At 37.6% G+C, this 16860-nt stretch overlaps 1 protein-coding gene across 3 annotated transcripts in view; it reads right to left on the bottom strand.

Moving 5' to 3' along the window:
- Window positions 1-16860, bottom strand: part of LOC148955116 (A-kinase anchor protein 7-like) — a 50940-nt gene that overhangs the window by 19276 nt on the left and 14804 nt on the right. For all 3 annotated transcript variants that reach the window (XM_089108065.1, XM_089108066.1, XM_089108067.1), the window contains exons 2-4: window positions 15864-16188; window positions 4536-4672; window positions 309-411 (exon numbers count right to left, since the gene is read on the bottom strand). In XM_089108065.1, the coding sequence (XP_088964191.1) occupies window positions 309-411; window positions 4536-4672; window positions 15864-16188 (565 nt within the window). The remainder of the gene's footprint in view (window positions 1-308; window positions 412-4535; window positions 4673-15863; window positions 16189-16860) is intronic.

Raw genomic sequence — 16860 nt, 5'->3', positions numbered from 1 at the left:
GGTTTCCAAATGTAATTTCCCCAGCATTTGGAGTCTAATACTACAATGTCTCAGTTTAACTTACTTTCTTTTGAAGCGATGGTTAGAGTTAGATTTCTACCGTTTATTTCCACAAAACTTAGGTCCTTACAAAAGTAGATCTGTGAATAAAACCATATGTAAGCTCACTATTCAAATAGACACTGAGAAAAAAAAACCCAGAATATTTGATTTCTTAAGCGAATTATTGCTTCTTTATATGAGCCAATTTATGAAATCAATTGAGACATTCATAAATAAAAAAGAAGTTTGAAAAATCTGAGCATTACCTGTCCCCTAAACGTTCCAAGGCCTTGGAAAGCAAGCTGTAATGGGTTTTTTGCAAACTCATGTTGAAAATGAGAGAGGGCTTTTGCCAAAGCATTCTTAGTCCTGAAAATAAGTAAACAGCTAAGAATTTAAGCATGGAAAACAGTTAATAAATCAACCACCAAGCGCAATTTATTATTTAAACATATTTTGAGCTTAAAGGCGGATTTTCAGTTTAAAGCTTTTACAGTAATTCCGTTTTCTAGAGTGCAATGGTTGGCCCTTATTTCGCGTTTCTCTAGCGCAGTGCCAAAGATTTACATGAGGAAGAACCATGCAAAAAGCACGTTCCATGTCGCTCTCTTAAGCTTCACTTTCAGCACCTTTGTTGCAATTGACGAAGAATTGGCTTGTTTTTTTTTTTGTTTTTTTTTTACCCCGGTCACTAGTTTCCTCAGCATGTCGCTTACCGAGAATGCGGTAGTACAATTTAATCTTTCCTGTTATTTTACAATATGCCCATGAGCCAAACACAAAAGCTAAATAATCAAGAGCAAATAACGTTGATCATTCCATTAATAGTAAAATAGTAAACGAAGTCTTACACGGAGTTTTGATATCAGTAGATACATCAAAAGATTCAGCTTATTATGCTGATTCCAAATATATAAAACTCATCAAGTTTAGTGTTACCCATCAAAAGTTCAGAGAACCATAGTATCAGAGAACCCTACTGTAGAAGTTTCATGCTCATATATAATAAAATGTGGAATTTTGTATTTTTTACCAGAAGAAAAATCACGGATGCGTGTTCATTTGTTTTTTTGTTAGTTTTTTTCCCCAGGGGTAATCGTATCAAAATAATGGTCCTATAAGATCGGAAGAGGGTGCATTTGAATGGAAATTTAAAGTTCTAACGCCATTTTTAAGTGACCAAAAAGATCGGAGGGCAACTAGCCCCTCTCCCACGCCCCTTTTCTTCCACAAAGTTGACCGATCAAATTTTGAGGTAGTCATTTTGTTCAGCATAGTTGAAAGATTCAATAACTATGTCTTTAGGGGGTAACATGACCCACCACAGTCCGTGTGGAGAGGCCTGTAAGTTATGAAATTTGCCCATGTTTACGGATAGTATTTGTTATTGGGAAGTATACATAAATTTTTCGGGGAAGGGGGGAATTTTTACTTTGGATGGGTTTCCATAGGGAGAATTTTCCGTGAGGAGGTAAATTTCCGGGGGGTTAGATTTCCAGGGGTAATTTTACACTAGGGTGGATTTTACAGAATTCCTATACGAAATTATTTTTATTTGTCTTATTTTTTTGCTAACTCAATTTTGCATGCTCGGGAGAATTATCCAGGGGCTTTTTTCAGCGCGTTTTGATTTTAGGGAAAAAAAATTCACGGACGGGGAGATTTCTGGAGTGATCGAGATACCGATTAGAAATCTAAGTGTTTTTCACATAAAAGTATGCAAAAGAGAATTTTTCAGGCTGAATCATCCGCAAGAAATTTTACCGGGGAGGGGGGTTCAGCGAGGATGGAATTGCCCGAAGGGAATTTTACGAGGGGGTGTATTTTATGTGGGAGCGAATTTCCACGGAGGAGTTTCTCGTAAGGAGGGTGTGGATTTTTCATGGGTGGTAAGCCAGAGTCACCGGCATTATTTAAAAAAGATCAGAAATTAAATAAAAAAAAAATTTAACTGAAAGTAGGGAGCAATATTAAACTCAAATGAACAGAAGTTTTGACTGTTGTCCCACTTTCTTAAGAACAACTCCTGAAACACAAGGGTTGTTTAATTAGAATAGGAAGATTTTTTTGAAGTGCTAAAAACTTTAGCGTGAAGAGCAAGGTATTCGGGAGGGAGGCAACCCCTACATATACGGAATAATTCCTGTTCATTTTGAGTTTTAACATTGCTCCTTACTTTCAGTAAAAAAAAAAATAGTTTTTTTATTTAATAACTGATAGGCCCGTTTGCAAATGTCTGGATTACATTGTGAATAAACCTTTCATAAATATATTAAACGTCTTTTGACGCTTTTTCTTTTATATTTTAGCCATCATTTAATGGTGGAATAGCTAGAACTGTGCTACTTAGGTTGAAATATTACGAAACTTTGTTACTACAACTCAAAATATAGTCGTAAATCCTTGTATTTTCTTTTTATTGTCATCAATAAAATTGATTAGATACTGATAAAAATTTATTGATATCAATAAAATGAATAAAATATTGCGCTAAAACAGCCAACTTATGAAAAATGAAGATTTTACCATGAATAATTTCAACTCAAAACTATCTGACTCACACTTGACGTGTAGTACCTTGGCAACATGACGTGTAGTGACGTGTAGTAGCTTGACATTATCGCAAAACAACACAAAACACCATGTCGTCTTTTCGTTTACAATAAAAATAAATAGAGAGGTCTGGTTGACCTATATTCGGTTATGGTTTCCCAAATAACCTGAACAGAATAAGTGCCTTCGTGGAGCAGCGTTTAGGTCAGCCTCTAATCCAAATATACAACTAGATCACATTTATCTTATTTTATGAAACACATACATGTTTTAAACGTTTCATAGGAATAAGCCTCTTTTTAAGCCTTTCTAACTTCCATTTATTAGTTTTGGGAGTTCCACATGGTAAAACCTGTTGTTTTAGGGTAAATACTTGGGAATCTTTATGATAGATATCTCACAAAACCTCATTTAAGTGCATGTTAGTAAAATTAACTTGCTAGTATGTCTTCTGCTCAGGGCGTGTATGCTTCACATATTTGATTTTTTTTAAGAAAAAAAGATTTTACTTTAAAAAGGCCAGCTCATCTTTCAAATCAATATAATCCTCAAACACTCGAAGAAAATACCCCCGTCATCTATCCAGAGGGGTTCAAAATTGGTTTCTACGGAGTCGTAGAGATCGAAAAAAGTAATCTAGGGGTTCTATGAGGAGTATTGAAATAACATGTAAATAACGTAATAAATACAAATACCGATTTTTTTTTTAAAGAAGAAAGAAACCAATATGGCGTATATTGTGCAGAAGCTTCTTTAGATATGTAATATATTTCAAGATTTATCCAAGGGTAAAAAGTTGAGAAACACTTGTCTAGCCCAAATACACATTAGTGTATAATAGACGAGACCTAATAGACCATGATTTATAAATAATAATAAAAAAAAATGCGGCAATAGACTTTACAGCCCCTTGCAGCTGTGCTGATATCCGTTTCATGAACCTTCAGCAAGGAAGTGCAATACGGGGTTGGGGGCCAGCCATCGTGTACTTTCTCACACTCTACCTGTTTATCTTGCCAAAACTTCTCCAGGTACCCATTTAGAGCTGGGTCGACTCTGGCTGAGCTTATAGAATCATGTCACTGACACTCGTTCCAGACCAAACAACCAGCTACACCAAGACTCGAACATGATTCACAGGCAAAGGATGTCAAGTCTAGCACGCTAACCACTCAGCTAGGACCATAATTTATACTAGAATAACAGACAGAATGTGTTTTCACTAGCTCTTAACGTTCCTTCTTTCATTGGACCAGCAAAGGTTTCTTTCTGTGTTTGAAGCAGTTAAGAGGAGCAGAACCCGTTGTTTAGGTCTGACAAAAAAATGAATTGATTTCATTGTTCCTGTCAAATGCCTAGTCGCTGTTTTATTGCCCACCTATTGCAAGCATATTCCTATATTTATTAGTATGTATTCAGGTAATAAATCAATGGTCTAGTCATAACATTTACCAAGCAACAGAGGAGGTTTTCTGATACATAGATTTGTAAAAGCTAGGTAACTTCTTTCAGAAAATTCAAGTAGTAATTGATTGATTACTCAGACTTTATAAAACGGTTGACAGGTTGATTATCTAACTAGATAGAAAGTTCGTGTTCATGACACGCAGAGCCAAGGAATATACTGAAGTGATTTGATTTGAAATGGCAATGTCACTTCACTTATTCCATAGAGAGTAAAAATCAAATATTTCTTTAACCTTTCAGTAATAAGATAAGACAAAATACATAATTACATGTATATTGAAGAAGTCACTCAATTCCTTTTTAATATTTTTTTTTTTTTTTATGGGCTCATTTCCTTTCACAATTTCTATTAATGGATGTCTATTTTTTTAAATAATGTATATTATTCCTTATTTAAAAACATGAATATTTTTAAATTATAACTAGCAGTATAAATAGCACTTCAGAGGATTTCGATATGAAAATTTATTTACCTTTCAATTTCGTCTTCATTTTTCAGGTGAACAACGCCTAACGTGATATGAAAAGATGCTGGTTTAATCAGAGCTCTCGATAGTCTTGCATCTTTTTTAATAATATGATTTTGGACAACTGTGGCTTGATCTTTTATCTGCAATAGAAAAGTTTTATAGCGAAAATTAAAACCTCGTTAAAGTTCATGAACGCCAAAACTTTGCTTAGTCAAATCAAGGTCCATAAGGTAACACATCCATAATTTTTATCACATTTTGTTCACACAGCTGAAATTTGTACACATAGCAAGTGCGGGAAAAACATTGGAATATTAGTCCATTGATTCCAATAAAACACCTGATTTAAAATAAAAAGATATAGCAAGTAAAAAGTTAAAAAAGTAGCTTTTATATTTACTCTGTGTTGTTTCACAGTTTGTGGTGTCGATTAGGAAGTGTGTTGAGAACTATTTTTTCTCCTTGTTTTAGTGTATTTTTGCCACCCCCCTCAAACAAGCTGTAGTTGCTGTTTGACTGTTATAATAAATCTCTCTCTCTCTCTTTCTCTCTCTCTCTCTCTGCAAGAGCAGTCAGAATTTTAAAACTACTTTTAGTTTTCCACCATGCATTTGATCCCAACATTCTTATACATTAGAAATAAGATAGTGCTATGAAAAATTGCTTTTCTATATTTTCAATGAGTTTAAATTGTTTAACACGTGCAACCGAATACCATGAAGCATAAATGTGTCCGAAATAGCATATAAAGGTGTCTTGTCAAAGAATCGCATCCAGGCGAGCCAATGACAGGAGTTCCTGATCAGGCACAAGAATGTACGTTCAGTTAGCTACTACTAACAACTCACCGCAGCACCAAGCCGCCTGAGGCTAAAACAGCTACGCAGGCTCCTCCTCCACCCCAATCTATTCAAATCCTCCCTTTTTACACCCGCCCACGATGTTCCCATTTCCTTTAAATCTTTCTTTATGACGTCCTCCCACCCCAGACGAGGACGACCTGCTTTTCGTTTAGCCCTAGACGGTTGGCCGGAAATAACAATCTTCGGCAATCTGTCATCCTTAAGCCACACAACGTACCCTAGCCACCTCGACCTTTCTTTCATTATAGCCTTAGAGAGCGGTATTGAACCACATTTTTCGTATAGCCTATTGTTTGAAATATGGTCAGTCAGCCGGGTACCCAGAACAATCCTTAAGCAATTTCTCTGGAAAACATCTAGCAAATCTTCATCCGCTTTTCGTACGTTCAGTTACTGGCTACTTAAACTAATCAAGAACACAATTTCATTGCCATAATCAGTCATTTAAACAATAAATCAATAGGGTTTTGCTAGCAACCACTTAAAAGTAAAAGTGCTTGCATTGGCTTTCCAATCTTCTGAGAAATGGAACGAAGCTGGGAGAAGATTAGAAACATTCATGGTTTACACTAAGCATACAATAGAAGGTCAATTTCCTGATTCTGAACAAAAGTTTAATAGCCTTAGGTAAAGAAAAATACGAAATCCAAAATATCCCCGAAGTACTTTTCTCATTGCTGTCATTATGCCTGACTTTTTCTTTAGAATGCTACAGGAAGTAACCTACAAGAATTACGGTAATTTTTCAGGCCAAGGGAAGCGTCAAAGCATAGTAGCAATTCTTATGCACTACTGTTGTCACCAATCGGCGTTCAATTTTACATAATGCATAGATTATTCAAGATAATTTCATGGCTAATGGTCAGGAAAAAAATTATTTTCTCCATTTGTGGCTGATATCCTCCATTTCCTTTCATGCATCAACACACCTACGGAAGTAATAAATGGACAAAATCTCACTAGACAACTTTTACCATCAATATGGCTCATTTTTTTAAAGGAAGAGACATGCTCTTTGGTTTCAGTATAACGATATATTGGCATGTGAAACTATATTATAGCCGGATGTCTATAGGAAAGGTGAGCCCCATGCCTTGTTTGGATAGGTCTTTAACAAAAAATCTAAACTGCATATTACAGTGTTTCAGCAATAACAGATCAGGCAATAGTGTCCATGACTTTCCATCAAAAACATATGGAAAGCCAAAGCGCAATAGCGTTGCCTAAGTAAAGAACGATGTTAGCACAATGTATTATTATTTATTTTTTTTTGGTTGGTTTTATACCAGTGCACTTCGTATCGAAGGAGTTGTCGTAGAAACTTCGAAAAGGGCTCATTCAAATGGAAATTGGAAGGGCTTGTGCCCCTTTCAATAGTCAAAAGTGATTGGAGGGCAACTAACACCCCTCCGAAGCCCATGATTTTCCCAAACACATCCAGTCAAAATTTTGAGATAGCCACTTTGTTCAATACAGTTGAAAGATCTGGAGATTATGTCTTTAAGCAGGACACTCTCCCCACAACCCATAGGGCAAGGGTTGTAAGTTATGCCCTGGGGGCATATAAGGTTCTTATTGGAAGCTTTGTCGTATAAACTTGAAAAAGCGTTCATTCGACTGGAAATTCAAAGAGCTAGTGACTTTTTTAATAGTCGAAAGTGAGTGGAAGGCAACTAACCCCCCTCTTATGCCAACCTTTTCCCTAAACACATTCAATAAAATTTTAAGATAGCCATTTTGTTCAACGTAGTTGAAAGTTTTGGAAATTAAATCTTTGAGGATGATAACCCCCTCAGAGCAAGGGTTGTAAGTTATACCCTGGGGGCATGTAAGGTTTTTATAGAAAGTGTTGTCGTAGAAACTTCAAAAAGGGCTCATTCAATTGGAAATTGAAAGGGCTAGTGCCCTTTTTAATAGTCGAAAGTGATTGGAGGGCAAATAACACCCTTCTCACGCCCACGTTTTCCACAAACACATCCAATCATAATTTTGAGATAGCCGTTTTGTTCAACGTAGTTTCAAGTTTTGAAAATTAGGTCTTACAGAATGACAACCCCGCCCCCTATCACAGCCCCCAGGGCAAGGGTTGTAAGTTTTGCCCTGGGGAAATATAAGGTTCTTATAGAAACCGTTGTCGTAGAAGCTTCAAAAGGGGCTCATTGGATTGGAAATTGAAAGGGCTAGTGTCCTTTTTAATAGTCAGAAGATATTAAAGGGCAACTAACCCCCCTCTCACGCCTATCATTTCCCCAAACACATCCAATCAAAATTTTGAGACAGCCATTTTGTTCAACGTAGTTGAAAGTTCCGGGAATTTTGTCTTTGATGATGACAAACCCCCCACATCCGTCAGGGCAAGGGTTGTAAGTTATGCCCAGGGGGTATACAAGTTTTTATAGATAGCGTTGATGTAGAAATTTAAAAAACGGCACATTCAATTGGAAATTGAGAGGGCTAGTGCCCTTTTAATAGTCAAAAGTGATTGGAGAGTAACTAACGCCCCTCTCACGCCCACCGTTTCCCCAAACACATCCAATGAAAAGTATAAATAGCCATTTTGTTGAACGTAGTTCAGAGTTCTGAAAATTAGGTCTTTGAGGATGCCCCCCCCCCCACACACAGCCCTCGGGGCAAGTGTTGTAAAAGCGTTGTCGTAGAAACTTTAATAAGTGCTCATTCGATTGGAAATTGAAATGGTTAGTGCCCTTTTAATAGTTGAAAGTAATTGTAGGGCAACTAACCCCCCACCCCCCCTCTCATTTTGTTCAACGTAGCTAAAAGTTTTGAACATTAGGTCTTCGACGATGATGACCCCCTCAGAGCCGTCAGGGCAAGGGTTGTAAGTTGAGCCCTGGGGGCATAAGAGGTTTTTAAAGAAAGTGTTTTCGTAGAAACTTCAAAAAGAGCTCATTTGATTGGAAATTGAAAGGGCTAGTTTCCTTTTTAATAATCAAGAGTGGTTGGAGGGCAACTAACCCCCCTCTCACGCTCATCATTTCCCCAAACACATCCAATCAAAATTTTGAGATAGCCATTTTGTTCAAATTAGTTGAAAGTTCTGGATATTACCCCACACACCCCTCAGGGCAAGAGTTGTAAGTTATGCCCTGGGGGTATATAAGGTTTTTATAGATAGCGTTGTCGTAGTAACTCCAAAAAGTGCTTATTTGATTGGAAATTGAAATGGCTAGTGCCCTTTTTAATAATTGAAAGTGATTGGAGGGCAATTAACTCGCGCCCGACATTTCCCCAAACACATCCAATATAAATTTTTAGACAGCTATTTTGTTGAACTTAGTTGAAAGTTTTGGAAATTAGGTCTTCGACGATGATAACCTCCTCAGAGCCGTCAGGGCAAGGGTTGTAAGTTATGCCCTGGGGGCATAAGAGGTTTTTAAAAAAAGTGTTTTCGTAGAAACTTCAAAAAGGGCTCTTTCAATTGGAAATTGAAAGGGCTGATGCCCTTTTCAATAGTTAAATTGATTGGAGGGCAACTAACCCCCCTCTCATGCCCAACTTTTCCTCGAACACATCCAATCAAAATTTTTAGACAGTCATTTTGTTCAACGTAGTTTAATGTTCTGGAAATTGGGTCTTATAGGGTGACAATCCCCCCCCCCAAGCCCTAAGGGCAAGGGTTGTAACTTATGCCCTGGGGGCATAAGAGGTTTTTAAAGAAATCGTTGTCGTAGAAATTTCAAAAAGGGCTCATTCGATTGGAAATTGAAACGGCTAGTGCCCTTTATAATAGTTGAAAGCAATTAGAGGGCAACTAACCCCCCTCTCACGCCACCATTTCCCCAAACCCATCCAATAAAAATTTTTAGATAGCCATTTTGTTCAACGTAGTAGAAAGTTTTAGAAATTAGATCTTTGAGGATCATAACCCCCTCAGGGCAAGAGTTGTAAGTTATGCCCTGGGGGCGTTTAAGGTTTTTATAGAAAGCGTTGTTGTAGAAACTTCAAAAAGAGCTCATTTGATTGGAAATTGAAAGTTCTAGTGGCCTTTTTAATAGTCGAAAGTGATTGGAGGGCAACTAACCCCCCTCTCACGCCCACCATTTCCCCAAACACATCCAATCAAAATTTTGAGATAGCCATTTTGTTCAACGTAGTTGAAAGGTCTGGAAACTAGGTCTTTGAGGATGACAATCCCCCCCCCACAGCCCTCGGGGCAAGGGTTGTAAAAGCGTTGTCGTAGAAACTTCAAAAAGTGCTTATTCGATTGGAAATTGAAATGGCTAGTGCCCTTTTTAATAGTTGAAAGTGATTGGACAGCAACTAACTTGTGCCCGACATTTCCCCGAACACATCCAACATAAATTTTTAGATAGCTATTTTGTTGAACGTAGTTGAAAGTTTTGGAAATTAGGGCTTCGACGATGATAACATCCTCAGAGCCGTCAGGGCAAGGGCTGTAAGTTATGCCCTGGGGGCATAAGAGGTTTTTAAAGAAAGTGTTTTCGTATAAACTTCAAAAGGGCTCATTTGATTGGAAATTGAAAGGGCTAGTGTCCTTTTGATTAATTAAAAGTGATTGGAGGGCAACTAACCCCCCTCTCACGCCTACCATTTCCATAAACACATTCAATCAAAATTTTGAGATAGCCATTTTGTTGAATTTAGTTGGAAATTCTGGAATTTATGTCTTTGATGATGACAAACCCCCCACACCCCTCAGGGCAAGGGTTGTAAGTTATGCTCTGGGGGCATATAAGGATTTTATAAATTGCGTTGTTATAGAAACTTCAAACAGGGTTCATTCAATTGGAAATTGAAAGGGCTAGTGCCCATTTTAAAAGTCGAAAGTGATGGGAGGGTAACTGACTCCCCTCTCACAACCACCATTTCCCCAAACACATCCAATCAAAATTTTGAGAGAGCCATTTTATTCAACGTAGTTGAAAGTTCTGTAAATTAGGTCTTTGAGGATGACAACCCCCCCCCACACCCTTCAGGGCAAGGGTTGTAAATTACGGCCTGGGGGCATATACGGTTTTTGTAGAAAGCATTGTCGTAAAAACTTCAAAAAGGGTTCATTCAATTGGAAATTGAAAGGACTGGTGCCCTTTTCAACACTAAAAATTGATTGGAGGGCAACTGACCCCCTCTCAAGCCCAACATTTCCCGAAAAACATTCAAAGTTTTGAGACAGCCATTTTGTTCAACGTAGTTTCAAGTTCTGGAAATTGGGTCTTATAGGGTGACAATCCTCCCCCCACAGCCGTCAGAGAAAGGGTTGCAAGTTATGCCCTGGGGGCATAAGAGGTTTTCAAAGAAATCTTTGTTCTAGAAACTTCAAAAAGGGCTCATTCGATTGGAAATTGAAACGGCTGTGCCCTTTTTGATAGTTGAAAGTAATTGGAGGGCAACTAACCCCCCTCTCACGCCAACCATTTTCCCGAACACATCAATGAAAATTTTGAGATAGCCATTTTGTTCAACGTATTTGAAAGTTCTGGAAATTAGGTCTTTGAGGATGACACACCCCCCCCCACGCCCTTCAGGGCAAGGGTCGTAAATTATGCCCTGGGGGCATATAAGGTTTTTATAGAAAACGGTGTCGTAGAAACTTCAAAAAGGGCTCATTCAATTGGAAATTGAAAGGGCTGGTGCCCATTTCAATAGTCAAAATTGATTGGAGGGCAACTAACCCCCCTCTCATGCCCAACTTTTCCCCAAACACATCTAATCAAAATTTTGAGACAGCCATTTTGTTCAAGGTAGTTTTCAGTTCTGGAAATTGGGTCTTATAGGGTGACAATCCCCCCCCCACAGCCCTCAGGGCAAGGGTTGCAAGTTATGCCCTGGGGGCATAAGAGGTTTTCAAACAAATCTTTGTCACAGAAACTTCAAAAAGGACTCATTCAATTGGAAATCGAAACGGCTAGTGCCCTTTTTGATAGTTGAAAGTAATTGGAGGGCAACTAACCCCCCTCTCACGCCAACCATTTTCCCGAACACATCAATGAAAATTTTGAGATAGCCATTTTGTTCAACGTAGTTGAAAGTTTTGGAAATTTGGTTTTTAGGGATGACAACCCCCCACAGCCCATCAGGGCACGGGTCGTAATTTATGCCCTGGGGGCATATAAGGTTTTTATAGAAAGTGTTGTCGTAGAAACTTCAAAAAGGGCTCATTCCATTGGAAATTGAAAGGGCTGGTGCCCATTTCAATGGTCAAAATTGATTGGAGGGCAACTAACCCCCCTCTTATGCCCAACCTTTCCCCAAACACATCCAATCAAAATTTTGAGACAGCCATTTTGTTCAACGTAGTTTTAAGTTCTGTAAATTGAGTCTTATAGGGTGACAATCCTCCCCCCCCCACAGTCCTCAGGGCAAGGGTTGTAAGTTATGCCCTGGGGGCATAAGAGGTTTTTAAAGAAATCGTCGTCGTAGAAACTTCAAAAAGGGCTCATTCGATTGGAAATTGAAACGGTTAGTGCCCTTTTTAATAGTTGAAAGTGATTGGAGGGCAACTAACACCCCTCTCATACCCAACTTTTCCCCAAACACATCCAATAAAAATTTTTAGACAGCCATTTTGTTCAACGTAGTTGAAAGTTTTGGAAATTAGGTCTTTGAGGATGACAGCCCCCTCAGGGCAAGGGTTGTAAGTTATGCCCTGGGGGCGTATAAGGTTTTCATACAAAGCATTGTCATAGAAACATAAAAAGGGCTCATTCAATTGGAAATTGAAAGGGTTTGTGCCCTTTTTAATAGTTGATAGTCATTGGAGGGCAACTAACACCCTTCTCGCGCCCACCTTTTCCCCAAACACATCAAATCAAAATTTTGAGATAGCCATTTTGTTCAACATAGTTTTAAGTTCTGGAAATTAGGTATTACAGGAAGACACCCCCCCCCCCGCCCACACCCTCAGGGCAAGGGTTGTAAATTATGCCCTGGGGACATATAAGGTTTTATTGAAAGCGTTGTCGTAGAAACTTCAAAAAGGGCTCATTTGATTGGAAACTGAAAGTTCTAGTGGTCTTTTTAACAGTCGAAAGTGATTGGAGGGCAACTAACCCCCCTTTCACGCCCACCATTTCCACAAACACATCCAATCAAAATTTTTAGATAGCCATTTTGTTCAACGTAGTTGAAAGTTCCGGGAATTATGTCTTTGACGATGACAAACTCCCACACCCCTCAGGGCAAGGGTTGTAAGCGCTGTTGTAGAAACTTCGAAAAAGGATCATTCAATTTAGAAACTGAGAGGGCTAGTGCCCCTTTTAATAGTCGACAATGATTGGAGAGTAACTAACCCCCCACTGACACTCACCGTTTCCCCAAACACATCCAACAAAAATTTTGAGATAACCATGTTGTTCAACGTAGTTGAAAGTTCTGGAAATTAGGTCTTTGAGGATGACAACCCCCCCCCCCCCACAGCCCTCAGAACTAAGGTTGTAAGTTATGCCCTGGGAGCATATAATGTCTTTTATAGTGTTGTCGTAAAAATTCCAAAAAGGGCTCATTCGATTGTAAATTAAAAGGGATATTGCCTTTTTTAATAGTCGAAAGTAATTGGAGGGAGATTCCCCTCAAGCCCATCATTTCCGATCAACATTATGAAATGGCCATTTTGTTCAGCGTATCAGAACGGTCTGAAAATTATGTCTTTGAGGAAAACAAACCCCCCAGCCCTCAGGGTAAGGGTTGTAAGTATGCCCCAAGGACATATAAGGTTTTTATAGAAAGCGTGGTCATATAAACTTCGGAGGGGGCTCATTGGATTGGTAATGAGACGCTCGCGTGCTCTTTTTAAGAGTCAAAGTGATCAGAGGGCAGCTACCCCCACCCCACACACAAACACACACGTCGTATTGTCGTGAAATTCGTCGAATAGAAATTTTGAGATAGCCATTCTATTCAAAATAGTCTAAATATCATTTAAGAAGGCCCTTGGGGCTCAAACAAACCCCAGAGATTAGGGGCAAGGGTTGTAAGCTATGCCCAGGGGGTATTTAAGGTTTTTATAGAAGGGATGGTTGTTTAACTTTAGAAAAGGCTCTGTCTTTCTCCCTGAAAAAGACCATGTTAATATAAAACGAACAGAAATTAATTAAAAAAAATTTTTCAACAAAATAGGTTTTAAAAAAAGTAAAGAACTCCATTAAAACAAAATGAACCAAAATAGAATCAAATAATCTGCCAAGAATACAACTACCACAAATCAGTATCAATAAATAAATGAAATCCTAAACAAACAGAAATTAAAATAAATAACAGAGTCAAACTCAAAACGAGTAGACATTAATATGAGTAGGGTTCTAAACCCCAAGCGTTCTAAAAGCCAGAATATAATTTGTACTTTACTGAAAAAACTCTTTTAAATGTTTTCACTTTTATAACTAAGAAATCAAAAATCAATTAAGATTTTAAGGAATAAATGTCAGCATATGTATATTAAACTGACAATGTACTTTTTTTCAGTAAATTCGTTTGATTTTTTTTTCATTAAAGTACAAATTATATTCTGGCTTTTAGAAAGCATAGGGTTTAGAACCCTACTCGTACTGTATTAATTTCTGCTAGTTTTGAGTTTGACTCTGTTATTTATTTTAATTTCCGTTTGTTTTAGGTTTCATTTATTTATTGATACTGATTTGTGGTAGTTGTATTCTTGGTACGGATACGGCCCTGGTAAGAGCACAAATGAAAAAAGAAGAAAAAGTAATTATTATATAACATAAATAAATAAAGCTAATTGGGTAAGAATAATATGTGGTCCTACATTGCACCGAAATCTACCATACCTGCATATGTTTTTGACTGTGTGGGGGGGTGGGGGGGGGAGTATGTAGCCATGTTTAATTGCTTGGATCTTTTGCGGCACAAATAATGTATTAGTGTGTATATAAACATACCTATATAAGTAAAAATTACATTTGTGCATAATCTTTACTTTAACAGCCAAGTTCAACTCTTTATGCTAGTTTATAATTTAAATTTCTTTCCAGTACATATCAACTATCTTGAACAAAAATGGTCTTTTTCTTGTTTCTTGAAAATTTAAGTCTCATCCAGTTCCAGTACGCTTTTGGGCAACTATAGGCGACTTCACTTTTTCCATGAGTGGTGTCATTTATATCAATGATGTTACGGAACGGGAGAGGATGCCAAACCTAGCATATATTCTCTCAAAAAACAGAGGAGAGTGACTTGAGGCCCTATAGGGAAAATTTGTGTTATTCAGAACAAAATATAGCTTTAAGTTGTTTTCCAGTTCTCTACCCTCTAGAAAATTGTTGAAGGTCTGGCCCTTCCATCCCTAAAAAAATTAACTAGGGCCCTTGATTTACCTTATTCAAAAACTTTCTTTTCCGTATAAGTAAATGAGTCTTTCGATGGCCATACAGTAAGATCCAAAACTAATATCTGAGGCGTGGAGAATTTAGGGCATTGCAACAAATCCGGTTTTACCAGGTACAAACACAGGAATCCATTTTGGGAGCTGGAAAGTGGGAAAAATTCAAAAAGAACAACTAGCTGGTAGATGATATAGAAATCATGAAGTGTGATGGGAAAACAGTTAAAATAATGATATTTAGGGAGGAGGTGGGCCTTCAAAGCTCCCTTTACCCTGTGCCTCAACCAAAACCTTGCTTAATAACTCTGTATTTTACTGACAAAATTTTTAGAAATATATATGAATGTAGAAACAGGGTATATATTAATACAGAACAAAATGAAAAACTTACAGGGCTTTTTCAGTCGATAAGCAGAAATTCATCAATATGCATTTAGTAATATCTATAGGAATATACAGGAATATTAATGAAAATTACGATTTTTGCGGTTGGAGGCTGTACCAAGCCCTGCTCCTATATGCATGCCCGTTCGTAGTCATGAATGAAAACTTATTGGAAAAGCAACATTTGTTATGACAACGAAAAGGAATGATATATTGGGGATATTGTTACAGTTACTAAGCACTGAGCTATGCATCCAAGGAGGTGAATAAATTAGAAACTGTAAAATTATTATATTAGAAGAAAGAGAACACACTCTGTTGGTTCTTATCTGAGAGAAGAGTCAAAATGAGGAGAGCACTAACAAATGCGGTATTACCATTTCCAAAATAATAGTACCCAAATCTGTTTACTGTAAAAAAGCCTTCAAACATACAAGCATGCCCTAAACTTAGCGGAATTTTCAACCAAAATCATCATTTAACAAAGAACTTGTCAAATCAACGTCACAACCAATAGGTAGGCCAAGGAAGACTAGATGAAGTTGTACTACCTTGTCAGCAATTTTGACTTAGGGGGCGGGATCACTTCAACAACGACTAAGACAATAAAATCAATATTTGTACCATTGAAAGGGAGGCTAGTTTTCCGATAAGGGCTTCTTTGCACTGCAAAATTATCCTCAAAACAGGAAATAGAAAAACTTAATTTTAGAATATCATTAGTCTATCAAAAGCATTAATTTTGAAAGGAATACTAAGAAATACCTGAACATGTTTAACTTGAATCGCAAAAAAGAAATTGGGTTGAGGTTTTTTCATTTTCTGAGGTTTCTCTTTCAATTGACGGATTTGCTTGAGCTGCCTGTTTCTTGATATACAAACAGTATTTTGGGTCTCCAAGGTGGTCGTACTTTTAACAGCAATCTCAAAAGCTTCACCAAGGTCTAACACATCTTCATATAAACCCACAGTATTGTGTTTGGCAGCAATGGTAACATCTTCCATACCAGTGGGTACTGACTGTTGACAAATGGTTTCATCATGCAAATTTACAACTGACAAGTTTTCTCCATTTGTATCCATCTCAATCCTATAAGTGAATTTCATTAAAAAGTTGTTTTCTATAAAACCAGGCTCAGGTGGGTGAAATTATCGATTAAAGGCGAACATCTTGAGGGGGGAAGGTAAAGTCCAAAAAATACAAGGGCAAATTCTGTGTAACTATTGGAAGGTTATGAAAAATTGCAAAATCTATGGCATTTTGGAGGCACAGATCAAAGAGTATGAATATGAGAGTGGAGAATGGTGGTAGCATCAACAACAACAAAACACAAATACCATATAACTTTTTCAGCATAATAATAAGGCCAAACTGGTGTAATTTTCAAAATACTACAGTAAGAAATGTCAGATCTGAATTTCTGAAATAAAAAATTACTGCAAAGCTTAAGAAAATGCCATATCGCTAAATGGAGTTGGTGATTCTTTTGATACTAGTGCCAGTTTCCGCTCTTACTAGTTGCCTGTACTCTGTGGAATGGACCAAATGACCTCAGGTCTGTGCACCTGATATCAACTGTGAAGGACCAGTAAAATGTAATCAGAGAAGTCATTATTTCATATGACCAATTTTTAAGGTATTTAACTACAAAGAGTTATTTAGCTACAGAGAGTTACTTAGTGTTCTATAAAGATAACTAACATACAGTCTCTCTAGGTAGGTATTTAAATGGTTGTAACTGTGTGTTTACATAGAAATGAA

This window comes from Artemia sp. Qi Xiang Cuo, chromosome 2, assembly GCF_049724085.1.
Source record: "Artemia sp. Qi Xiang Cuo chromosome 2, ASM4972408v1, whole genome shotgun sequence".
Taxonomy (NCBI): Eukaryota; Metazoa; Arthropoda; class Branchiopoda; order Anostraca; family Artemiidae; genus Artemia; species Artemia sp. Qi Xiang Cuo.
Note: the sequence above shows the minus strand (reverse complement) of the source record. Positions and strands in the feature narration are given on the sequence as shown.